At 35.6% G+C, this 26,804-nt stretch overlaps 1 protein-coding gene across 1 annotated transcript in view; it reads left to right on the top strand.

The window, feature by feature from the left end:
- Positions 1-22,009, top strand: part of LOC121420646 (G-protein coupled receptor GRL101-like) — a 33,659-nt gene extending 11,650 nt beyond the window's left edge. Inside the window, exons 2-16 of the mRNA XM_041615310.1 lie at positions 166-357; positions 991-1,161; positions 5,526-5,630; positions 7,018-7,062; positions 8,038-8,098; positions 8,769-8,822; positions 10,683-10,754; positions 12,336-12,407; positions 13,549-13,620; positions 14,594-14,665; positions 16,117-16,188; positions 17,581-17,652; positions 17,953-18,024; positions 18,623-18,694; positions 20,111-22,009. Coding sequence (XP_041471244.1) covers positions 166-357; positions 991-1,161; positions 5,526-5,630; positions 7,018-7,062; positions 8,038-8,098; positions 8,769-8,822; positions 10,683-10,754; positions 12,336-12,407; positions 13,549-13,620; positions 14,594-14,665; positions 16,117-16,188; positions 17,581-17,652; positions 17,953-18,024; positions 18,623-18,694; positions 20,111-21,290 — 2,384 coding nt within the window. The 3' untranslated portion in view covers positions 21,291-22,009. The remainder of the gene's footprint in view (positions 1-165; positions 358-990; positions 1,162-5,525; positions 5,631-7,017; positions 7,063-8,037; positions 8,099-8,768; positions 8,823-10,682; positions 10,755-12,335; positions 12,408-13,548; positions 13,621-14,593; positions 14,666-16,116; positions 16,189-17,580; positions 17,653-17,952; positions 18,025-18,622; positions 18,695-20,110) is intronic.
- Positions 22,010-26,804: the final 4,795 nt, after the last annotated feature.

Here is a 26,804-nt window from a genome sequence, read left to right as displayed (position 1 = left end):
ATATATGTATATATATATGTATGTATGTATATCGTTACCTGTTTTGTATTACATTTCAATTGTTATTACTGTATTTATGATGGATTTTGTTTACTGTTTTGTTGGAAATGACAAAAAATAAGACTGAAACTGAATGGCATTGTTTCATCTTATTCATATTTACAGTTATTCTTCATGAATTAACTACGTTGGAGTTAGAGGAGAAAGTCACAATACTCTCACCGAACAGTACAGGAAACAACACGTATCCCATTAATGTGAAGATTTCTTGGCTTGTATCCGGACCAGCGGATACCCGGATTGTCGCAACCTTCCGAACCTTCCGAATTGAACCGAACTTCGATTTCTTAACAATTGGTAACTAAACAATGATGGATGATAGTGGTGGTTGCGGTGTTGACGATGATGAGGAATAATTATAATGATGATAATAATTTTGATAATAATAGTAATAACAATAAGAAGAAGAAGATGGTGATAATGATAGTGATAATGACGATGATGATGATAATGATGATGATGATGATGATGATGATGATGATGATGATGATGATGATGATGGTGATGATGATGATGATGATGATGATGATGATGATGATGATGATGATGATGATGATGATGATGATGATGATGATGATAATGATGATGATGATGATAATGATGATGATGATGATGATGATGATGATGATGATGGTGGTGGTGATGATAACGACATATTGTTGAGGCCATAACCCCTCCCCTCTTTTATTAATGCATCTGATTGATTGATTGAATAAATTACTGATTGATTGAAAAATGGATTGATTTGATTGGTTAGGTGGTTGGTTGATTGAGTGACGTGTGATTGATTTAAAACTTTGATTGAATGAATGATTGATTGATTGATGGATGGATTGATTGATTGATTGACTAATTGATTGACTAATTGATTGATTAATGTCGGACACATATTTATAGATATTAACGTTTTCAACCTGAAATCAAAACAAGGTTTTGGTCTTGAAGCCGGGGACCCCAAATCCATGTTAAGAGCTTTGTCTGGGAGATCTCTTCCTGATGACGTCATTTCATTGACCAATCAGATGTGGCTTCACTTCGTCTCAGATTCCAGCATCACAGATCAAGGGTTCAAGATCGATATATGGGTGAAAAATATTTCAGGTGAGCAGAAAAATCCTTAAAGGACAAATCCACCCCAACACAAAGTTAAAGGTATTGTTTAACTTTGTGAGCAGCCGATTTAAAAAATTCTCAAACCAAGATGAAACATGTGTAAAAGTGCATGTATTAGAACTAATAAACCCTGAAAACAACCATTATTGAGAATGAAAAGCTAAAACTACAAGGCAAACCCTGATTTTGTAAATAGGCGTCTTATAGACACCTAAATAGTACACATAAGTGTATGGGATGAAATTAAGATGGTGTTTCCGGTCACTTTATATTTCAATTTTTGAAGCACTAAATAATTATTTTCGAACGCAATTTTTTCTGGGCTTCATTTTTGTAACATATCACAGACACAGGTGACAAGTGTGACCTTCTAGCTCAGATTTTTTAAAAGTCAAACCAATGTTAGCCAATCACTTTAATCTAATAATAGGAGTAAAATCCAACAAGAATAACATGAAAATTTCATCAAAATCGGATGTAAAATAAGAAAGTTTTGACATTTTTAAGTTTCGCCTAATTAAAAAAAAAACAGTTATGCACATCCAGGTCGGTATGCAAATGAGAGGACTGATGACGTCATTCACTCACTATTTCCTTTGTACTTTATTATATGAAATATGATTTATCTAATTCTCTCCTCATTGTTCTGTGAGACGAAGTTTTATTTCTCCCTGAGCATGCGGTATTGCCATTTTATAACACCTTATGGTTTAGTTAAGTTACTTGCTTATTCTAACTGCCCCTTCATTTTATATCCGACTTACTGTTTTCCATGCTTTATTTATAGTACAATCCACCGTCATTGGCAATATTTTCTATTGTCACATTTGAAATGTGTTCATTTATATCATATTCAGGATATGATAATATTAATTCATTAATGATTTATAAATGAAATGCAGAAACTCCTGCCAAAAAAATAGAAACTGACTCGATGCGGTATGTCATTGGAAGTAGCGTAATAGCTTTTTGTAAACTCTGAAGGTTTTTTTTTTCGTTGGCCATTCGACCATCATTTGAAATACCTTTATTGATATAAATGATTGGACTTCAGTGAAGAACATACTGATCATGGCCCTGGGAATCAGGGATGTTTGTTTTTGTTTGTCATTTTTTTCCAACCCAGCTACCCCCCCCCCTTGACAAAATCGTTCCCAGACCCCTGATACTGATTTTTCCTCCTTGCTTTTTACGTTCCATAACATAGATATCCTGTAATGATAATGATAACAATAATAAATACTAGTAATAGTAAAAATGATGACTGAGAATGAATAATAATAAAAAGAAGAAGAATAATATGCAACATTGATATAACGCTTGATACACATGTTTCTAAGCGCTGTATACTAAATTTTGTGTATTGATATTCCTGAATATCATTTCTGTCTGATAAACTCGGTAAGATCTGTTCAATTTATATAAATTTTATATCATGATGATGCTTTGAAATACAATAATTGTGTCTGTTTTTCGTGGTTGTATCACATGCACAAAAAAATAATATGACTTCAGGTTTTTTAATGTTATATATATATAACAATAATAAATACTGAATATAATGAATTGCTTATAATGAATAAGCAATCCATACGTGATCATATATGATCACGTATGGATTGCTTATTCATTATAAAATAAATTTTAATTCTTCTTGTAGATGTCACCAAGTCAGACTCGTAAAATAAACATCGTCAGATGAATTTAAGGAAGGCTCGCTGGTATAGCGCTAACGCTTTAGAAATATATATTATCATATTATTTTCATATTAAAGAAGGGAATTGAATAATTGATTTACCAGCCATTATCGAAATTGGCGGGATCCATCAAAAAAAAATTCGAAGCAATTATCGATACCAGTTTTGTGCTTCAATGAATGCGCATGCATTAGTTAATGAAAGCGTGTACCTTAAAAGGATTACGAACCAGCATCCCCACTTCAGGTCCTCAACACTACTCATGTCTGGCCTGGCTCTTTACCCATAATGCAACATTCTAAGTATTTTATTCTTGTAATATTGAAAATTTTGAATTAGAACATTCATACCGCTACCATTATGTTATCACTTAACGTGCTTAATAATGCGACCGCGCACCTTACGATTGGTCTGCGACTCAATTTTGGAATATAATAATAAGACTTGAAATATCTTACTGTGTAATGTTCGAAATCGTCTTACATATACCTATGTTCAAATCTGTGACTATATGCTATCATCCTTAGAATAAAAGCAAATTTAATATCTAGCCGTATAATGACGTCATAGCAGTCGTACGATTGGCTACGATTTGAAACTAATTTGGCCTTTACTCCCAGATATTAAGGCTTGCAATCTTTCAAAATGGTTATATTAGTATTCTTTCAATCAATTTTAACGTCAAATAAAATGATATGTTCCATTCACATTTCCAGAAAATGAGCAAAATGCGATTTGTTCCAAAACGGATCGCGAACAGTCGTAAAGTGTGCGGTGGCCTTTAGCAAAACGGTGCTTTCCCGTGCAAAAGCATTTTGATTTCTCAACAGAAGTAAGACTATATAGGTCATTTTTTATCCTTTGTATTGCTCAATTCTTCTCTCGAAGGAAGGTGTATTTTAAGACTAGATATTTTTTTACCACAGTCAATTCTAAAGAGACAACACTCAGTGAGTTGGTCAGTTTGCACTTCCTTTAAAAAGAGTCAGTTCTTAAAATAACACCAGTAAAACAGTCTTTCTTTGAACTATAAGGGCGACCGTGTTTCATACACTCTTAAAACAAATCAGTCAAATTGACTAGACCAGTAGTCAGCTGGGTGCAACTGATATGGCAATCACTGATAGTTACATTTCTGACATATATTTTAGTCAGAAATAACTCTGTTCTAGAAAAATATGACTAGAAAATAGTCAAATATGACTAGAATAACAGTTGCACCCAGGTGACCCTATTAAATAGTTATTTTTGACTAATTTGTTTTTAGAGTGTACCTGGGCCTCCGTCCTACTTGGAGTTACGATTAATCAGATCAATCGTAATTTCATTCCATTTCGTTTATTTCAATTTTCAACAATTACAGTTTGTTTTGTACATTTTGACATACAAATAACAAAACATATTTCAAGTATCCCTGTACAAAAATTATATTCAAGAGTATTACATATCAGGTTGGAAATGGAGGAGGCTGCTAAAAAGCGGAGCTTGTAGAGTGCAGCCTCCTAATAAATATTCTTGTTGTTACATAGCATATAAAAATTACAATTGCAACTGGAGCATAAACCAGTTGAATTAAAAAGAAATAGGGGGAAATTAAAGTAGAAAAGGATAAAGAAAAAGAGATATTAAAGGTCTCAAGAATCAAGCTCCAGTACTCACAAACGGACCTCGTTGATCAACAGGAAAACGAAAGAGATGGAGAGGTGTATGTCACATGATAATTATTTTTTATTTTAAAAAATACAGTTTGAGTGATGAAGAGTTAATTCAATGGTTATCAATGGTTGACGTTTTATTTATTTATTTATTTATTTCACATCTTTATACAGTAACCAATTCAGCTATACACGATAAAAAACATTAACAAAGATAAAAAGCTGGTTTACAATCGGGCCCTGTTAATCAAATACATACAAATTATGAAGTACATAATGATATGCAAAATATACAAGAAATAAATCTTTAAAAATCCCAACCCTCTGTGCCGTCATCAGATTCATCAGAAACACACAAACACACAGAAGCACCCACCCTCACACACACCCCCATCACACTCTGCAGACTGTGGCTTTCCATACTTCTGGATGATTGGATCAATCGCAACTATGTACACGATGGGACCCAGTTTTTCATTCACTTCAGATAGTGATTTTCGAGAAAAAAAATATTGTTCATTGTATTTTTTCTATTCATTCCAATCACCTTCTAATTTGGTCTGTAAAATTTCATGAAATTATATGCCAGTTCACTTGTTTATCATTCACGTCCATGAAAGTACGGATGGGAGGGGGGGGGTTAATATAGAAAAGGGTATGAATATAAAAAGATATCATTTTTTATTGTGATTATTATAACTATCTTTACTATCATCATTATTATTGATACAATTGCCATTATTATCATTGTTATAGCATTATTGTTCATGTTATCATTATTGTTATCATCATTATTATCATTATTACTAACATTATTATTGTTATTTTTATTATTGTCGTTATTATTAGTATTACTGTCATTATAATCATCATCATTGTCATCATTATTATATCCTTCTTATTATCATAACAACTTTTCATGTGACTGGTTTTATTCATACCAAAATAACGACGGTACCCTGCAAGAATTTTCTAATGAAAACATAATTGTTCCCAAAGATTCTTTGCAGATGCCGCTGACATCCATCGCGGGAGGTTCATATGAGGAGGATGTCAATTGCCAGCCCGCCATCTGCCCAGAAATATCTCAAGAAAGTGGAAATGGTACGGACACCCTCCTATTTTTTTTTCTTCATACTGCCAAGTTATCAGAATCCCCCTATTTTAGGGGAAAGTCAATACAATAGTATCATAGGAGGAATGTATATTAATCAGTCGGATATAGTTATTTACCTAGTCTGTTCAATCCATGCCATCCTCGATAGTTGCCCTTTAAGGACAAGTCTATCCCAACAAAATATAATTTGAATAAAGAGAGAGAAATCCTACAAGCATAATACTGAAAATTTCATCAAAATCGGATGTAAAATAGGAAAGTTATGGCATTTTTAAGTTTCGCTTAATTTCAAAAATATTTCTGTACATCCCCGTCGGTATGCAAATGAGGGAACTGATGACATCACTCACTTACTAATTCTTTTGTATTTTATTATAGGAAATATGAACTATACTAATATTCTCCCCATTTTCCTGTGAAACAAAATTTTATTTCTCCCTGAACATGTGGAATTACCATTGTTTAACATTATGTGGGTCAATCAAGATTGTCCTTATTGTCAAATCTGTAAAAATTAAAATAATGTAGAATTCAAACAATAAAAAACAAAAGAAATAGTGAGTGAGGGACATCATCGATTCTCTCATTTGCATATGACTAAATTGTGCATCTAACTATTTTGTGAAAAATAAGCGAAACTTTAAAATGTCATAACTTTTTTTTATTTCACATCCGATTTTGATGAAATTTTCAGCATATTGCTTGTCTGATTTTTCTCTATTGATTAAAATCATCATTTGTCTGAGATGGACTTAACCTTTAAAGGTACAGGCCTAGACTTGGTGAGAGACCATACGTCGAGTTTTAATCAACCGATGAAAGTCGTAAAAGTGCAATGAGTGTGAGAAAATGGAGAAATGTCACCCCAAAATGACATACATTTTTTTTTATTAATACCTTTTTTTCTTCTTTTTTTGCTGGTTATATTTCTCGGGACCAAAATGACCATCATTTTGTGGTGAAACCCTTCCATTTTTGCTTGCCAAATTTACATCAGCACCCCCTGTAAAAATGAATAAATAAAAATCTGCGGCCACGGCACCTCCAAACACATACACAAAGAAAGGGGCGGGGAGCGAAATAATAATTACGGGTTCGATTCTGTTCAGCATTCTTTATTTATACGCTGCAAAAACACACACCGGTGTTGTTTTAACACCAGCCCGGAATTTTGTCCACACCAGAGAAGTGTTAAACAACACCAGTTTGGTTTTGGTCTAACACCAGATAGGTGTTTATACAACACCAAGCATCGGTTTGATTCCAAACTGGTGTTGTTTCAATACTTCTCTGGTGTGGACATATATATATTCCGGGCTGGTGTTAATTCAACGCCTGAGTTTTTGCAGTGTATTTTGTCTATTTTCTCGGCAGTGTCTCTGTGTAAACGCGTTACACAAGATTGTCCGCTTAAATTGAGTAAGTATGAACACTATATTTTGAGTTGCTATGTTACGGTAATGTGCTATATACAGTCGCATCTGCAAAAGCAAAGCCAATGCTACCGATTGGATGTCATCGAAAATAACACTATTGCCTTTGTCGGTATATGTTATCGCTTTCGTTGGTGTGACGGTAACATTCGTAATGAAGGAAATTCATCATGGTTGTCGCATTATCTTATGCGTTGTTATATATCATGATGATGTTGATACCTTAAACCACTAGCGTACCTGGGGGGGCAGTCTGCCCCCTGACGAGTCACAACCCATGCAAAGGACGTATCCCTGCCCCCCCCCCTGACGAGCTTGAATACCTTTACCCCCCCCTTCTGACGAGCTTAAAGACCTTTTTTTTTGCTTGTCAAATTTGTTGGCGGACGGTTCCCCCCCCCCCGTGGAAAATCCTAGGTACGCCACTGCCTTAAACCAAACGAGGAACATAATGTTGTTTTTTCCTTCAAACTTTACCTACAGTAGATTCATTTTGGAGACCAGTTCGGTTCGTTACCAAGTTTTGAAATTGTCTTCGATTTATATATGATAATTTATAATGACTTACCTAGCGTATAAGAAAAAAAACTACTCTACAGACATGACAGAGATAACTTCAATAAACATTTTAAAAAGTTCTTTTTTACATCCTATGATAAAAAGATCATAAAACATTTTAGGATGATGCATAATGAGCTTATTTGCACATAAAGATTCAAGAAGGAGGCTGATAAAAAACGTATATTTCTAAAATCCTGGTAGCTTAGTATTTTATCACCATTTGTGCTTTAATTTCAAATCAAACTTGTTGTAATTAGAATCGCATGTCGATTCATAATTCCCTATCCAGCATTATTATCACGTTGATTCGTTTTGGTAACTCGAGTGAAAGTTTTTTGAAATATGTATTATATTGCCAAACAAGTATTGTTTTGAGAAATCATTATTCGTGTTTATCCAGACCCGTTCCTAGAAGCAAACTGCAGTAACTCACATCTCGATAATACACATATAATGTGCTTGTAAGTAGACTTTCTTTTCTCAAACCTGGTGGATGTTTCATAAAGCTGTTCGTAAGTTAAGAGCGATTTTCAAGAACGATTGTTGATCCTTTCTTGTGGTAAATTGTATATTCATTGGCGATATAGTTACGCGCGTAAGAAAGTTTCACCAGTCGTTCTTAAGGTCGCTCTTAACTTACGAACAGCTTTATGAAACGACCTCCTGTTATATTTTTTTTATTTTAACAGCAAACTATTTCGTATAATTTTTGTTGACAATTACATTATGCGAAACCGAAGGAAAATGAAGGTTAAATTATGAATAAATGAACGAATAAAGAAACAAGTAAATTATAGGATGAATGAATGAATAAATGAATGAATGATTGAATGAATGAATGAATGAATGAATGGATGAATGAATGATGTATGGATGAATGAATATTGAATGGAACGGATGAATTAATGCTTTTTATAATAAGTAGTAAGGGAAAAATGTGTTGTAATTGTTAGAAATGCAAATAAATGAAATTTAATTTATGCATGAAAAAAAGATATTGTTTCATAAATTTTCTTTTCATAACACATAGACCCCTGATACAGTGGATGATAAGATGATGAATGAACATGTTGGCAAGAGTATTGAATATAAAATAATTCCATATGATTCATATTATGCATTTTCGAACAGGGCCACTAATGGGGGAAGCGCTAAAGATACATGGTTCAAACGGATTGAGTACCTGTAAGTATATATTTTTGTTTTGTAATAGTATTTATTAAATCATTCAGTTCAAAATCATAGCAATGGTACATTGAAAAATGTTACAATATCATCACAAACATTGTTAACAAAAATACAAATAATCATCCATAATACAGATAATTGTACAAAATATCAAAGTATACAGGCGGGTAATTTTCGTAACAAAAGGTAAATATTAGCCATTTATAACCAGTGTGAGTTTACAAAAAACATGGTTTGCTAATTGTGCAGAAAATGTACTGCTTAACGTAAATGAATCTGAGCATGCTGAATGAAGTTTATCAAAGGAGAATAAAACCTTTGGAACAAGATAGCTTGTGGGGAAAACAAAACAAAAATCAAAGAAAAAGATCAACGAAAGTTTGAGAAAAATCTGACAAATAATGAGAAAGTTTCGACCATTTGAATATTGTGATCACTAATGCTATGGAGATCCTCACATAGGCAATGCGATAAAGATGTGTGATGTCACTTGTGAACAAATCTCGCCATTACTTTAATTATTTCACTTAAACTGCCTCTTTTTTCACATCTATCAGTAGATCATGTGTTCTTCATATATAGAAGGGCATGTAATACAGATTTTAAAAAAAATCGTGGATAAAGAGTTTGCATCACCTTAAGAAAAACCAAAAAAGAGACACGGGGGGTATTTAAGAGTCCATCAATCAAAGGGAAAGTTGTTCACACTTGTCGCATTGCCAATGGGAGGATCTCCATAGCATTAGTGATTGCAATATTCAAATGCTCATAACTTTTTCATTATTTGTCCGATTTTTCTCCAACTTTTCTTGTAATTATTCTTTGATTTTTCTGTTTTGACACAAGCCCATTTGTTTCAATGGTTTCATTCCCCATTAAGTAAAGCAAGGATCGAGTGCTTTACACCCCACTTACGCACATAAAGGTCGATTACCAGGGCAGGGGGGAGGGTCAGAGTTATAAAATTGAATATCTAAAAAAAAATTCATACTTAAATGGGAAAGGAATTACAACAATAATTGTGATCTTTTGTGGAAAAGGGGGTATCTCACTGGGCTTGAATCTAGTTCGCGACTGCAAATTTTGCTAGTTGCAGAGACGTCTCCGCGACATCTCTGAGACGTCTCATGAAAATTACAGAGTCTCCGAGGAGTCGCAAGAAGATTAAACATGTTTAATATTTTTGGAGACTGTTTCTAGTCTCCGCGAAGTCTCCATCAGTTGCTGCGACGTCTCGGAGACTAATGATATCCGCGACTGCTGAGACGTCGCCGCGATGTCTCAGAGACGTCTCAGAGACATCGCGAAGACCTGCTGGAGACCAAAAAAAAATTATAATACATTGCGGAGACGTCTCCGCGACACTTCTTCACACTGTTTGACCCACTTGAGAAACCACGTGACTGAACGCGTGCTGATATCCCTCCTCCTGCTCCAAGTCAGGTGTATGATCTTTCAAACGTTCCATCGAGACGTCTCCTTGGTGAGAGCGCAAGCCATTTTTGTCTCCGAGACGTCTCCGCGACTGCAGCGACTGATAAGTTGGAGACTGTCGCGGCGACGTCTCCGTTGGTGAGATAGGGCCTAAACAGTCAGTCAACCTTACAAATATATCGAATTGTAAAATGTATCTGCGTCATTTCGGGGGGGGGGGGGCTTCTTCGTAAATAAATATTTGATTATCACCTCCCGCTCCCCTTCCACAAGATTCTTTTTACTGGGTTTGCATTTGATAACGAATGTATCCGCATTGTAATACAATGTAACGCAAAAGAACGAGCACGTGTGCATCGTTTGTTTCCCCCCTTTTTATCTCTGAATGTTTCAAGTATTTTTTTTTTGTTTTTTCCCCCATAGACGTTTATTCATGTACCAGGTCAATATTATCCACAGCGGGGCCTTTTCTGTTTTATCCAACCTGACATTTTTGTAAGTATATTTACATCTTTCCATTTATTTTCGGTTGACAGTTTTTGGATATATTTCAAATAATAAAGAAAAGGATAAACAGTATTATCATATTGCAGTATTTAGTAAACAGTAATTTGATATAAAGGAGAAGGCCATATTTTGAGGATATTTTATCATTACCTCCGTCTATCACAGGAAACGTCCTAACCAGCAGGAAGTTGTTTTGAATGAAAATATAAAAATCATACCAGCATAACACTGACAAAATCATCAAAGTCGGGTTAAAAATAAAGTTATGACGTTATAAAACTTTCAGTTATATGCACATCCTGGTATGCAAATGAGGAACCGATGTCATCGCCAACTATGATAATGATGATAATAATAATAGATTGCATTTATACCGCGCTTAATACATGGTGTTTCTAAGCACTTTACAAACGATTAAGTAACATACTTTAAGAAATATTGAGCATTTACCCAACAAGAAAGGAGATGAACTGTGTGAAGTATTATAATGTTACAAAAATAACGAATTAGGTAAATTAGATAAACCAGCCTGCTAAAGTTGGAAATACAAAATAATGATAATGATAAAAGCAACAGCTGGATTAGTTAAGTTAAACATGATGAATTACCATAAATGCAGTATATTTGAATAATAAAGCATTGTGTCGTGTGGTCCAGTGGTTAGAGCATTGGACTCATAATCGTAAGGTTGTGAGTTCGAATCCCAACTCTGCCATTGTCTCCACTTTGATAAAAAGGCCCGAGAGTGATATCTGTCATCTATAACGTCAGCCACTATGACTGATTAACCTAGACGTAAAATGTTTCATCGGTAATTGGTTTTATACCAGCTTGGCGTTTACCAGCAAAATGCTGTCCTGCCGAGTTCCTACGGGAGTTACCACAAACAGAAACAGAAACAGTACCATTGCGATACATATAGAAACAAAAATAAAGGAATATTCGATTGACATTGACATGATTAAACTAAAACTTAAAGGAAAAATTGTAAAGGGAAGTTTTGAGGGAGTTTTGAATGATTCGAAAGAGGGGGCATCCCTAAAATCTATCGGAAGGTCATTCCAAAGCCTGTAGCAAAAACACTAAACGCCCTAATTATATGAACAATGTTCCTCATTATAAGAAAATGTAAGAGCAAAGTTAGATTTTCCCCAAAAACTATGGGGTTGGCAAATTCGTTGAACCTTTGTGATTCATAAAGATGCGTTATTACTGTCAAATATCCACGCTTTGAAATATCAAGATATCTATTAATAACAAAATACATAAGAAATAGTGAGGATGGTAAAATAATCGACTTTCTCATTTGCATATCACTGTGTTGTGCATAATATGTGTGTGGATGTGCGAGTGTGAAAATAGGCAAATTTTCGTACGTTTATGCTTTTTTTACACCCAATTTAGATGAAGTTTTCAGTAAATAACATTTGATTTATCACCTCTTTTTTTTTTATTAAAGTCCACTTATTGCATGGACGGACTCGACATTAAAACAAGTGATGTTCTTTTTTTTTGGGGGGGGTACCTAAACGGTCCTGTGTTATACTTGGTTTTCTTTTATTTTTAAAGGGATATATCAAATAACAACATCACAACTCTAAGGGAAAATGCCTTCTCGGGATTGACCAAGCTTTATAAGTTGTAAGTATACCTCAAACTACACCCCGTCTCATACTTGATTGAAGGGGAGTTCAACCTGACAATAATTAGTTCGTTTAAAAAAAAAGTAGAGAGAAATATGAGAAATATTGATGAAGGTTTGATAAAAACAGTCAAAATAATGGAGCTATGAATTTTCAAGTGTGAAGACAGGGGAGGCTAAGGTTCGAGTCGTATTCGTGTGTTTCAGTTAGTGACGTTAAACGTCGGCCCCACGGGCAGTAGCGTTCCTAGGATTTTCCACGGTGGGGGGGACAAAACCGTCCGCCAAAGAAATTGACAAGCAAAAAAAAGGTCTTCGATTCCAAATAAAGGATTTCGTACCAGAGAAAAATATGACAAGCAAAAAAAAGGTCTTCAAGCTCGTCAGGGGGGCAGGGATGCGTCCTTTGCATGGGTTGTGACTCGTCAGGGGGGCAGACTGCCCCCTGCCCCCCCCCCATAGGTACGCTAGTGCCCACGGGTAATCAGTCATATCTGATTGAGGTTTGATACATGTCTGTAAAAACTCAACTGCACACGTGGCATATACACTCCATATGTCGTGACCGAGGCCGAAGCCATTAAGATCAGCTAATATTCCTAGTAGAACAAACACAGTGTCCAGCGGTGTGTGCCACAGTGTGTTCACAGTGTGGAACACAAAATGAAATCACATTCACACTGTAAAATTTGAGCATTTCAAAAGTATGAGTCACATATTCACAATGTGAACACGCCGTGAACAGTCACTCAGTCGAGGTGTCCACACTATTTCAACATTTCAACAGTGTGGATAATATTTTCACACAGTCCACTATGTGAACATACTGTGATCGCACTGTGTGCATGGCGCCGTTCTTTCCATCCCGTTTCTTCGATCCCTAGAGTGCTACGTCTTCTATTTCCAAACATATTTGTTCTCTAATATTCATACAGTATTAAAATTTTATATTATTCCTTAAAGGAGTATGAAACCTTTGGAACAAGATAGCTTGTGTGAAAACAGACAAATCAAAGAAACAGATCAACGCAGGTTGGGAATAATCGGACAAATTCTTCTATTTTTCTGTTTCGACACACGCCTACTTGTTGCAAAGGTTTCATTCCCCTTTAATCTATATCTTTTTTCGTTTCATTAAAGAAATATTCTAAATAATTTAATCAAGCACATTGAGAGAGGTGCCTTTGCTGGACTGTCATCGTTACATGAACTGTGAGTTTTTATCAGTACTTTTCTGGAGGTATCACCAATTTAAATTGAATGAATATTTTATAAAAATTAATCAATTATCTGCTATAGTTTAAAGTATAATAGTTCTCATCTTTAACATACAGTTCTTATTATTATCATTATTATTGTTATTGTTATTTATTGTTATTATTACTACTATTTTTATTATTGTTGTTATTATTATCATTATCATCATAACTATCATTATTGTTATTGTTTCTATTATTAATAATAATATTATTTCTTTTATTATCATCATCATCATCATCATTATTGTTGCTGTTTTATGTTATCATTATTGTCACCATTTCAAAATAGAATAAATAATAAAATGATAAGGGAGCCCTGAATAGGCATGACATTGTCGGTAGGGCTCCTTGCAAACGAAGAGCCAATCAACACACTCAAATAATTAATGTTATATAGATTGCTGCTGTAATCGATATGATTATTTATTTCTCGATATTTTCATAGTTATCATTGTCGGTAGTCGTTATTTGCGATGTCAGAATTTTTGATAACCTGTAATGTTTATTTCATTATCATCGGATTTTGCATTTATTTTTTTTTTATGGATTAAATTTTTATTTTCGAATTTTCATGAAGGTGGATGGCTTATTTTCCGTAAGAAAAAAAAATCTTTCAACAATTCCAAACGAATACAGCTACTTCCCCTCTTCCTAAGGTAATGAAGGCATGTACGCTAGGCCTATATTTTGTTCATGGGATCCGATGCTATATTCAATGTATAAATATATTTATATACAAACTTAAAACTGAGCGTAAAAGTTAAAATTATTAAACAAAGAAATACATGAATGAACGCAATTTGAACAAAATATTTAGCCAAATAAGGCACGAATGGACGCAATTTCCCATGAACGCTCCTGATAATTTAAGAACCTCCATTTATGATCGTTGAATATTTGTGTCTTTATCATTTTCATATTCAAAGTGAGTTGCAGACTAATTTCATTACAGACATCAATCGTGAGAACCTAGCGGGGCTCGGCAATCTGACTTGGCTGTAAGTATTTCTCAGTAGAACAAAAAGGTGTGTGTTTTTTTCGTTTGGAAACGTTGAACTCTGCTGGTACTCGGAGTTATCACTATCTGTATACACTCGGATTTTTTTTTGGCTGGCACAGGCCAGGGGCCCGTTTCATAAAATGACTTAACGCTGATGTACTTTACCATAATGACAATTGCCATGGCAACAGGGCTCATCAGCAAATCAGAATCAGAGTTACCATGGTAGTTGTCATAATGGCAAACTTACAACAGTTGCAAGTCTTTTATGAACTGGGGATGGGGCCTACCTCATGAACAAGATGTCTTAGTAGTAGTAGAAGTCGTAGTAATAGTAGTAGAAGTAGTAGTAGTAGTAGTAGTAGTAGTAGTAGTAGTAGTAGTAGTAGTGGTAGTAGTAGTAGTAGTAGTAGTAGTAGCAGCAGTAGTAGTAGTAATAGTAGAAGTAGTAGAAGCAGCAGCAGTAGTAGTAGTCGTAGTAGTAGTAGTAGTAGTAGTAGTAGTAGTAGTAGTAGTAGTAGTAGTAGTAGTAGTAGTAGTAGTATAGAAGTAGCAGCAGCAGCAGCAGCAGTAGTAGTAGTAGTGGTAGTAGTAGTAGTAGTAGAAGTAGTAGTAGTAGTAGTAGTAGTAGCAGTAGTAATAGTAGTGGTAGTAGTAGTAGTAGTAGTGGTAGTAGTAGTAGTAGTAGTAGTAGAAGTAGTAGAAGCAGCAGTAGTAGTAGTAGTAGTAGTAGTAGTAGTAGTAGTAGTAGTAGTAGTAGTAGTAGTAGTAGTAGTAGTAGTAGTAGTAGTAGTAGTAGTAGTAGTAGTAGTAGTAGTAGAAGTAGTAGAAGCAGCAGTAGTAGTAGTAGTAGTAGTAGTAGTAGTAGTAGTAGTAGTAGAAGAAGAAGAAGCAACAGCAGCAGCAGCAGTAGTAGTAGTAGTAGTAGTAGTAGTAGTAGTAGTAGTAGTAATAGTAGTAGTAGAAGTAGTAGAAGCAGCAGCAGTAATAGCAGTAGTAGTAGTAGTAGTAGTAGTAGTAGTAGTAGTAGTAGTAGTAGTAGTAGTATAGTAGAAGTAGAAGTAGTAGAAGCAGCAGCAGCAGCAGCAGCAGTAGTAGTAGTCGTAGTAGTAGTAGTAGTAGTAGTAGAAGTAGCAGCAGCAGCAGCAGCAGTAATAGCAGTAGTAGTAGTAGTAGTAGTAGTAGTAGTAGTAGTAGTAGTAGTAGTAGTAGTAGTAGTAGTATAGTAGAAGTAGTAGAAGCAGCAGCAGCAGCAGTAGTAGTAGTCGTAGTAGAAGTAGTAGTAGTAGTAGTAGTAGTAGTAGTAGTAGAAGTAGCAGCAGCAGCAGCAGCAGCAGCAGCAGTAGTAGTAGTAGTAGTAGTAGTAGTAGTAGTAGAAGTAGAAGCAGCAGTAGTATAGCAGATATACAATTGCTGTTGATTTTTGTATCATTTATTTCTATTGTATAGGTACCTTCAGAACAACCACCTCACAAACATCAACGAAAGGGCCTTTTCGCCGTTGACCGAGTTGCGAGTTTTGTAAGTAAAAAAGCATGGAAAATTGGAATGAAATATCACAGTAAGTCCATGGCACTAGTACAGATAAAAGCCCCCCCCCCCCACAAAAAAATAGAATGAATAGACAAATGAATAAATAAATGAATAATATGAAAAATGAATAAAATAAAATAAAATCGTAAGCAAGACAAAATAAAAGGGGCAACAATTTAAAAAAAAAGGAAAATGGTGAAATATTTTATTTTCTTCAGAAACTAGGCTTGTTGTATTACATATAAGAGTTACTGGCTCGCTGGCCTCGCTTTCTCGGGGCTTTTCATGACCATTACCCCCAAACCTTCGAAAGCTATCTTTCATTACTTTGTTTGCCTAATGTGCCTTAATTGTGAACTCTGACTTAACTTAAAACTTGGAACTTACTGTAAAACTATGGGTAGCAATATGTCAAACATTTATATAATTCAGCTGGAGTTAAAGCCACGGGGTAATAACAATAATAATAACAACGCGCCTCTGAATAGATTGTTTCTAGATAGATGGGGCTATACAAATGCCCATTATTATTAGTCGTTGTATTGATATTGAAAAGGTCTAAACTCTAAGGTATGGTTATACATTCAGCACTCCATACATTGACGCCTGCAGGAGAAGGGTCCGGAAAAGATAAGAGTAATACGGGAATCAATCGTTGATTCCCGTATTACATTCTATCACAGATTAAGTATGTTAAGACCGTGGGATTATTATTCAGAATAACCCCATATTTCGATCACGAGTTAAACATTCCTTCAGATTCAGATCTATTTCCAACAGAAATGACATAAATATTGATACAAATCATTTTCACACATTTATTACAAATATTTACGATACAAATAAGTGTCATTAAAATCATATGAAAAACAATGATAATTAACATATAAAGATACATGTGTATACAAAATATGGTGAATTTTGTAGTCAAATTATGATATGTAATTTAAATAGAAAAAAGGGTATCTGTGGAAATTGGAGATTCACTCAAAAGCATAGCTTGTAAAATGTGAACCCCCATCAAGGAAGAGAAAATAGGAGAGAGAGACGCAATGGTTGCTATTTACCTACGGAGACTTACTGAATAGATTGAAAAGAACAAGACAACCCACAGAACAAAACAAATCATCATGTTGAATGTTTCATATCCTTTCACAAAATGTCCTCCTAATGACAGCCTTTAAGTTACGTCATGATCATTAAACATCATTTACATGTTTCACGAATGTATTGTAATTTGTTTTATTTCTAAGTAATTTCTATTGTATCCTTTCCATGATGATGTTGAGATGTACAAAATGTATTTACTTTGCAGGTACATGTATTTTGGAATAAATGAAATGAAACAAACCGAATATGAGTGTGTTTTTTCTTTTGCAGGTATTTGTCAAACAATTCCATCCGAAACATAAGAGAGAATGCATTTTCGGAACTCCATCGGCTCGTGTATTTGTAAGTTTGTTCATTTACTCTATTCTTTTTAGATGGGCTGGTCAATTACTTAATTGATAATTGTAGATTACACCGCGACGCTTCCACATGCATAAAATCTTTACAATTTGATAATATACCACCATTTTGTCAATTTGCCAAAGTCCAGCTTCTCAAACCTCAGAAAACTGTTCGACCTCGAGGTATATCACACGTTTTGCTCAACGTAGTCAGTAGAAAAAAAATTATCTAATAATATTTATGGTATCATAATGATTTTCTTGAGTTTTAACATTTTCTTCGATGTTTTCATTTCTTCAGGGACCTAAGCCACAATCAGATAGCGAGGATATATCATCATTCATTCTTTGGTCTTGCCAATCTTAAATATCTGTAAGTCTCTGTTTCTGTTCATGGTAGCTTCCGTAGGAACTCGACAGGACAGCATTTTGCTGGTAAACGCCAAGCTGGTATATAACCAATTGCCTACAGGAAACATTTCCGTCTATGCTCATCAGCCATACTGACTGACGTTGTAGGCAACAGATACTCTAAGCCTTTTTTTTAATTAAAGTGGCAACAATGGCAGAATGGGTATTCGAACTCACAACCTTGCGATTATGAGTCTATGCTCTAACCACTGGACCCATCAATCAAGCAGCTCTAGCAAGCAAAATGGGATGTATATGTTAAAGGCGACCTTGAAATTAAAAAAAACCACAAAATGAAGTAACAAATGGCGGCACCAGGATCTTTGTAAGGAGGGGGGGGGTGACCCAGACCCCTCCTTGGTGCCGCCTCTGTCCGTATCGTTTTGGGAATACATCAGTATGAGATGTGACTTGAATACAATAGGAGATATTCTGTTATAAGTACAAAACTTGTATTTTGTTTTCGGAGAAACTCAACGATTGTTTGGATATTTTTACATTTTTTTCTAATCGATGTTCACCTTGTTTTCATAAGGCCCTTTTCCATCTCTTTTCTTAAGTCTTCTTTTAGGTAGTGCCCCCGAGGAGCTTCATCAAAATGCATTCGATATCTTTACATCCCTGGATGTTGTGTAAGTAAGCCTTATTATTAACTTGAATCTTAATGATATAGTTAACATTATTTTATACCCCATTTATCTACCTCACACTCTCCCCCTATCTCAATTTCACACGCACACACACTCTCTATCTCTTTCTAGTCTTTATTTCTCTATCGCGTTCTGCATGTTAATTTTAGAAAAATCATGACATTAAATTAAACAAAATTGATACAGAATTACAACCAATTGAAATACAGAGTATAAAACCAGTAGACATTCTAAGGCGTTATATTTTAGACAATTTATGGATGGACATAATCTTAATGTCATTGGGGGGAAAATGCTGGCACTGTGAGATATAATATATATAATTGCGAAATTCGTGTGTTTATTTCATTTTGCCTTGAAAATGGTCGTGATCGAAAGGGCAACTGAATGAGACAAAGTCGGTTTAGACAGCGATTCACGGCGATTTGCCGGCCTTCAAGTTTAGGCTGGTCGTGATTGAGGGCGGCCTTTAGGCATCAAGGTCGGCGGCCTCATGGACACCTATGTGACATTTGCAGTGTCCTCGGGTTCGAACATCTAGGCCTTAAAAATTACCATTGTGTTAACTTTAACATCCAATGGTACTTTGCATGCATGGAATCCTTGAAATTGACTAGCATTTGATCAAATTTTCCATGAGAGTTACCATCGGATGACAAAGTTAATGTTAACGGGGCCCTAGTCTTGGCCTTGTAGGTCTGAAATATAATAATAATATAGGGTATTTATATTGCGCACATATCCACCTTGTTAGGTGCTTAAGGCGCTCCTATATTACCCGGCTAAGCTAGGCGTTCATAGCGCACACATCTTTTTAAGGAATTACTTCCTACCGGTACCCATTTACCTCACCTGGGTTTAGTGCAGCACACTGTGGATGAGTTTCTTGCTGAAGGACATTACGCCATGGCTGGGATTCGAACCCACAACCCTCTGTTTCAAAGTCCGAAGACTAATCCACTGGGCCACAACGCTGGTCTCGAACTATTTGCCTCTCCCTGTGGAATAGGTCCTACTGACAAGGCCATGAATTATTTCAAAATTTAGAAGTCAATAAATCTTAAGTTTTTAGTGTAAATCATCGTAGTGCTGTGGAATTGGAGCCTTTCATTGACCTCGAGGACATTACATGATGTTGGTCTCGTCCTTGACCTCGATGCCTATCCCTTGGCATTGACCTTTGACTCGGATGTCTGGAGCCCATGGCCTAGCATGCGTCCTCGAAGTTCTGGACTCTCTAATAGGCTTGGGCTTCGACTTTCCAATTTTCTGCATAACACTGCCCTTCTCCTGTCCTGGCTTTATTTCTGTTTCAGTTCTTGTCCAGATGGAAATTTTAATTTTAAATGAATGCAACTCGTCAAAAACAATAGTCTCTCATTTTTTTCTCATTTTTAGAATTACTTCAGACAATCGAATTTGCTGCATCTTCAAGAAAAACATCAACACGACATGCAGGAGCAATACTCCATCACACCCTCTGGACAAAGGCTGCGAAGCTCTGTTTCCCAATCATGCACTTCGTGTAGCCGGCTGGATCCTCGGACTGTCGGCTCTAATCGGAAACGCCGCAGTAGTCCTGACCCGCGTTCAGGGGAAGACAATGCGAACCTCTCCGGTGCAGAATAGTTTACTGATCAGCCTCGCGACTGCGGATGGGCTCATGGGGATGTACATGCTTATCATTACGTCAGCAGATACATTCTATGGACGTAGCTTCTTCTTAAGCGCATCCCGCTGGCGGGAATCGGGTCTCTGCAATCTGGCGGGATTCCTCGGTTTCGTGTCCTGTGAGGCTTCTGTCTTCACCCTATGCCTCATCACCGCGGACCGACTGATGAACATAACGAACCCCATCAGGGGGTATAAGATCAAGACAAGAGCCTGTCGTCAGGTGATTATCGTCGTCTGGTTCTGTTCGATCATAACCGGTATCACCATTTCAATATTGCAGTCTGAAGTGAAGGGATTCTACGGATTATCAAACGTTTGTCTCGGGTTGCCGCTGCATACCGAACCAGGGAAGGTGACTGTTTCCTCTGAACCTGTAGAGGACGTCTCCGGAGCTATCAAAGATATCAAAACCAAATTTAATCCCAAACCAGACCAACCAGTTTGGTGGTTTTCGATCTTAACATTCATTTTTCTTAATCTACTCGCATTCATCTTCATAACTGTCAGCTACGTCGTCATGTTCATTAACATAAAGCGCAGTTCCCGCGCAACTCGAAACACCGCGCCCAGTCAACGAGAACTGCAAATAGCGCGGCGGATGGCGGTTATCATAGTCACGGATTTTTGTTGCTGGATGCCGGTTATTATGATGGGTATCCTAACACAAACCGGTGCTATCCGCCTCCAGCCGTCGGTCTATGCCTGGACTGTCATCTTCATTATACCTATCAACTCCAGCCTTAACCCTTTTATTTATACGTATATGTTTTATTTCGATGGTAAACCCAGTAACTATTTCGGATCATCGGGTTCGAACAATCATGGCGCCCTCAGCGTACGGAATGACAGGATTGAAAGAGAACAGAGAAGAGGGAGAATGACGGAACTTGATAGATTAAAATAGCCCACAATGCATTAGCAGTGGACACCCACAGCACAATATTTACAAATTCGGCTTATTATTATTATTATCATTATTATCGGTTTTATTATTATTAATAATAGTGTTGTTGTTGTTCATATTGTAGCTTCAATGGAACTAAAGAAGTGTTTGGTGGAACACCAATCCTTAGCCGCTGATCTGGCCTTGCATTACATTGACCGTTGTTATGGCAACCTGTCTTTGTAAGTTTGGGAAACTTTTCCTAAAAACGCTCTCCCTTTGAACATTTTAGATACATCCGACACTAGCATCTTTACAGTATTTTTGTTATTTATCGGTTATTGTGTCATATTCGGTTTAATTTAGTAGAAAGAACGCTTTGAAATTTTGGTCTAAAATGCTGGATGTATTTATATATGAATACAATAGTGTGACACAGAGTTATATTGACTGTGTATCTTTATAATACGATGCAGATAACTCCCGGCCCTCAAACCCCTACAAAATATGGCGACTGTTGTTTTTCCTCAATTGCCCCTTGTCTTTGGAATAACCTAGATTTTCACATTCATAATGCCAAGTATGTTAGTTCAAGACCCTTCTCAAAATCTACCTCTTTAATAAATAATTCACAGTTGTGGGTCGGTCGATTGGAGGTGCACACCAGTTTTGACAATTGATATTAGTGGTGTCATGTATTTCTTTCCTTTCTTTTTCTCCCAAGTGTAAACAATAAAAAGAATATAGTTCAAGTTCAAGTTTATTTTTCCATTTCCATTATCAACATTACAAGCAAATACAAATCAAACATACATTATAAATATAGACAAAAACAAATGAAATGTGATAACAATGATTACAAATCAATTACAAGTTACAAAATATTTGTAAAATAGTTTTAACAGAATCTGATATGGAAATGAGGGGATCCACTAAAAAGCATTGCTTGTAGAGCGTGGATCCCCTAAGAAAGTATATCAAACATTTGAGAAATGGGACTCATTCGCAGGAGTAAATACAATAAGTTAAAATAGAATATTGGAAATAATAACAAGATGGTGAGTGATAGCGAGAAATGATAAAAAGATGACAGAGATACAGGACGATACTAAAAACTAAAAAGAAAACAGACATGATAAAGAATAGAGGGAAGAGACAAGGAATAAAGTACTGAAAGGGGAGCGAGAGGGAGAGAGAAAGGGCAAAGATAAGTAGGGAGGGGGAGGGAGAGAGATGGATGCACACAGACAGACAGACACAGATAATATGGAGAGAGAGGGTCAGAAAAAGAGAGAGATAAAGGGGGGGGGGGGGGGGAAAGACCGAGAGTACAAACGTGTATCAACGAGAGTGTGACTCAATAGATGTCATTGCAGAATGATGTAATTGCAGAAGTAAACAATAAAATAAAAAAATCGCGTGCTTAGATAGCAGTGTTGTAGTGCCTTGATGCTCGGCCTTGGCCTTAAGGCGCCTTAAGGCCTATTTTTTCAAAGCCTTGGCCTTGAACATTCAAGCCTTGGCCTTGAGAGGGCCTTGGCCTTGGCCTTGAGGATTTTGAGCCTTGAAATTTCAAGGCATTTTCAAGGCATTTTCAAGGCATTTTCAAGGCTTTTTCAAGGCATTTTGTATTTTGTACTTTTATTTGTTTTATATAAGTAATTATAAATGTTTCAATTGTTCTGTATATCTAATGACACTAAATACTACCAGTCAGCAGTAGCAGCAGCAGAAGCAGTAAGTGTACTTAGCAGTGCCATCAATTGCAATTATCATCACATAATTATGTAACAAAGAGAAGTGATGAAAATTAATATTATTTATTGGTAATATGATGTAATCATGACTAATAAGGATAATGACAATATCAATAATAATGATAATGATTATGATTAGGATTATAGTCAGTGGCGTAACTACAGGGGGGGGCATGGGGGCACGTGCCCCCCCAATCGGCTGACTAAAAAAAGGAGGAAAAGAGGGAGAAAGGAAGAGAAACGTAGTGGGAAAGAAGACATTAATGTTCATTATAATGTTATAATTATGTTATGTTACATTACATTAGAAACATTTTTTTTCATATAAATGAAACATAATTTGCTCAGGGCATATGTCTTCATTGTTCCTGGTGCTCCCATTGTCTGTTTACCGAGATATATAATCCTGTTATACTAAAACCTCCCGTTTTCAAGTCAATATACACCAAACTACCAAATATATTTCCTCGCACTTCGAGTTATTCTTTTACATGTACAATAGTATGCTTCTTTTTCATGAATACTTTAAGTGATTGTCCCATTTTAAGTTCTTAATATAAAACATTTCCTGTCCGTGCTTACGTTCGCAGTAGTGGATTGGTGAAAGATGTCTGCTCTCCATCAATTCCTAGAATGAGTCCTTAAAATGTCCCTTTTTCTGTTTCCTGATCTGAATATCAAAAATTTTCAGCTCGCGCTTCGCGCTCGCATCATTTGGTTAGTGAACTACGTAAGGTCTTCTTGAATTCCTACAAACAAGCCTTAAAATGCCCCTCTTCTGGTCTGAATTTCCTAAATTTTCAGCTCGCGCTCGAAAGATTTGATTAGTAAGATGGGTATGTTAATCATGATTACAAGTGCTTTATGTGCATGTTTAGATGTGATTCTAACAAAATCAGCAAGCGCTTATTGGCACTCCCATTAGATGACTATGGTGAGATGTGTATAATCTTAATAGATAAAAGATTCCTAAAATATAGTACTTAAAATCTTCCTGTTTGGGGTCAATATTTACAAAAACTTCAGTTTGCGCTTCGCCCTCGCATTATTTAGCGAGACAGGTACGTATCATGATTACAAAAGATTGATTGTAATGTCCCTTTTTAGGTTTGAATATCAAAAATTTTAAGCTCGCGCTTCGCGCTCGCATTATTTGACTAGTGAGATACATGTCCGTTTATTGGCACTGTCCTTATAAAAATATATCTATTACGTCAGAGTACCTGGCAACTGGGTACTAGGCAATTCCAAGTTTTTGCTGGTCCCCCCCATGCCGTGACCCACGGTACGCCACTGATTATAGTGATTTTATGACGGGAATAATTCTGACAGATCTGACTGCAATTTTGACAACAATTTTCATACTTTAAAAATAGCTTACTCTAAAGAATGATAACAAGGTTGATTTCTATTCCATTAGGTTTTCCTTGTATTATTTTCTTTGACAAACAAGAATGTTTAAGTCTTAATGATATTCTGAAAAGATTCGGTGAACTTGAACACAAACTTCAATTTTGTCATTTCCAAATGGGCTATGGCATCAATGGCATGATGAGCCAAATATTTTAAGGGGCCAAGCATGGCATACAGAGCAAAATTTTAGGTTTCAAAATCAACAAATTTTGGATTGTGCTTGCATAAATTATTGTTAAGTAAGGTTCGCATTCAATTTACACCAAAAAAAATTCTTAGAATGTCTAGTGTTTAGGTCGGAATATTACATATTTTTGAGCTCGCGCTTTGCGCTCGCATTATTTGATTGGTGAGTTATGTATCCTATTTATGAGTCACTAAATGCAGTCCAGAACAGCTTCCTTTTCTGGTCAGTAAAAATTTCAGCTTGTGTTTTGTGCTCGCGTTAATTTGTTTAGTAAGATGCACACCTTTTCCATGATTACAAAAACAGCTTGAAATATTTAAATTTCATTTCTTATTATATCTTATTACAACATCTCGCAAGGATGCCCTTTTAAACAGTGATTAGCACCATAATTGACCCAAAATCGAGTTTTACAACTTCAAAATTTTTTTTTTTCAAAACTACTTGCTCGCTATGCTTTCTATAACGGGAAATTAAAGCCTAAATCAAAATATCTGTCTTATCAATTAGAAATCACTTAAAAAAGCTTTGCTGAACTTAATTTCCACAAAACACACAACTTCTTCACACAGTTGATAATCTCATTTTGAAAATATCTGTTTGCACCAAAATTCTCATTTTGACTTATACTGTAAGTGCATTTTTGGCTTTGACCTCCCCCCCCCAAAAAAAAAAAAAATTCTGCCTCCCCTGTCCCAGGTAGAGGAGAAAGACGTATGTTAAGAATGGGCATGCCAGGATCAGATCACCTTGGTAATAATAATTATTGCAATGTGAAATCGCCTAGAACAATAATTAAATGTACGAAGGTAACTATATACTTATTTTAATTTTATGTCTAAATCTACATGATCTATCATGAAATTATTTTCGTTTTAAATGTACAAGGGTCAAAAATTTTGCTCGCTCACACCTTTTATACATTTGGTCCTGTGTGTCATGTATGCCGCCTAAGCATTGTTGTCTATTTTTTCCATATATTGTACAATTGAAATGCCTTGGCCTTGGCCTTGAGGTTTTCAGGCCTTGGCCTTGGCCTTGGGTTTCCATGCCTTGGCCTCAGCCTTGGTTATTGAAGCCTTGGCCTTGGGTATTAAAGCCTTGGCCTTGGCCTTGGCCTTGGAGGTTTGAGCCTTGACTACAACACTGTTAGATAGTACTAAAAATATACAACTAATTAATTACTTTGGTAAGACAGTAAAAGAATTATTTTTAGTTTTCTCTTAAAGGAGTGGATAGAGGGGGCCTGTTGAACATCTTTATGGAGTGAATTCCAAAATTTGGGGGCGGTGAAAATAAAAGTATTTTGCGCAAAACGAGTTCTTAAGATAGGCAGATGAAAGTTATCGGCTTGTCTGGTAGGATACCTATGAAAATTGTTATTTTGAGAAAACAAATGATTAAATGCAAAAGGAACCATACTATTTTTATACATAAACATAAACTGCCCAAGCTGAAATTGGTATAAGTCTTGAACCTTTAAAATTTTGTAATCAAGGAAAAGCGGATCAGTGTGAGAACGGGGGTGCGAGAATGAAATAATACGAAGGGCTTTTTTTGTAATAATAATATTTTGTTAAGTAAACTTTGATGGGTATTGCCCCAAACAAGGATCCCATAGTTGATGTATGGTAGTATAAGAGAAGAATATAATGTAAGTAGAGAAGTAACAGGAATAAACGTTTTCAACCTATTTATGATGCCTATATTTCGGGATATTGTTTTGCAAATATTATCAATGTGGCATTTCCAGGAGAGTTTGTTATCTACATGAACTCCCAAAAATTTAATTGAGGTAACACTTTCCAATCGGAAATCTTCAATAAAAATGTCAAAAGGTAAGGAATCTATGGTATTGCTGAATAAAATATATTTAGTTTTTTGAAGGTTAATTGATAATTTGTTAGCTCCGATCCAATTCAAAATATTAGTTAATTCGGAGCTTATTATGTTTTGATTTGATTTGATTTGAATTTATTTTTCCACTTTCGTTTACAATAACAAATCAAATATGACAATAATACATATCAATCAAGAAATAGTTACACAAAATCGAAAAATTAACAATAATTTGTCAAAAAAAGATAACAAAAGTGGGGGAACCTAAATTAAAAGCAAAGCTTGTATTGCTTAGGACCCAGTGAAATAACATTTTTTATTTATACAACATTAACAAAA

The sequence above is a fragment of the Lytechinus variegatus genome, chromosome 8 (assembly GCF_018143015.1).
Source record: "Lytechinus variegatus isolate NC3 chromosome 8, Lvar_3.0, whole genome shotgun sequence".
Lineage (NCBI taxonomy): Eukaryota > Metazoa > Echinodermata > Echinoidea > Temnopleuroida > Toxopneustidae > Lytechinus > Lytechinus variegatus.
The sequence above is the reverse complement of the archived record's forward strand: the minus strand, read 5'-3'. Positions and strand labels throughout refer to the sequence as shown.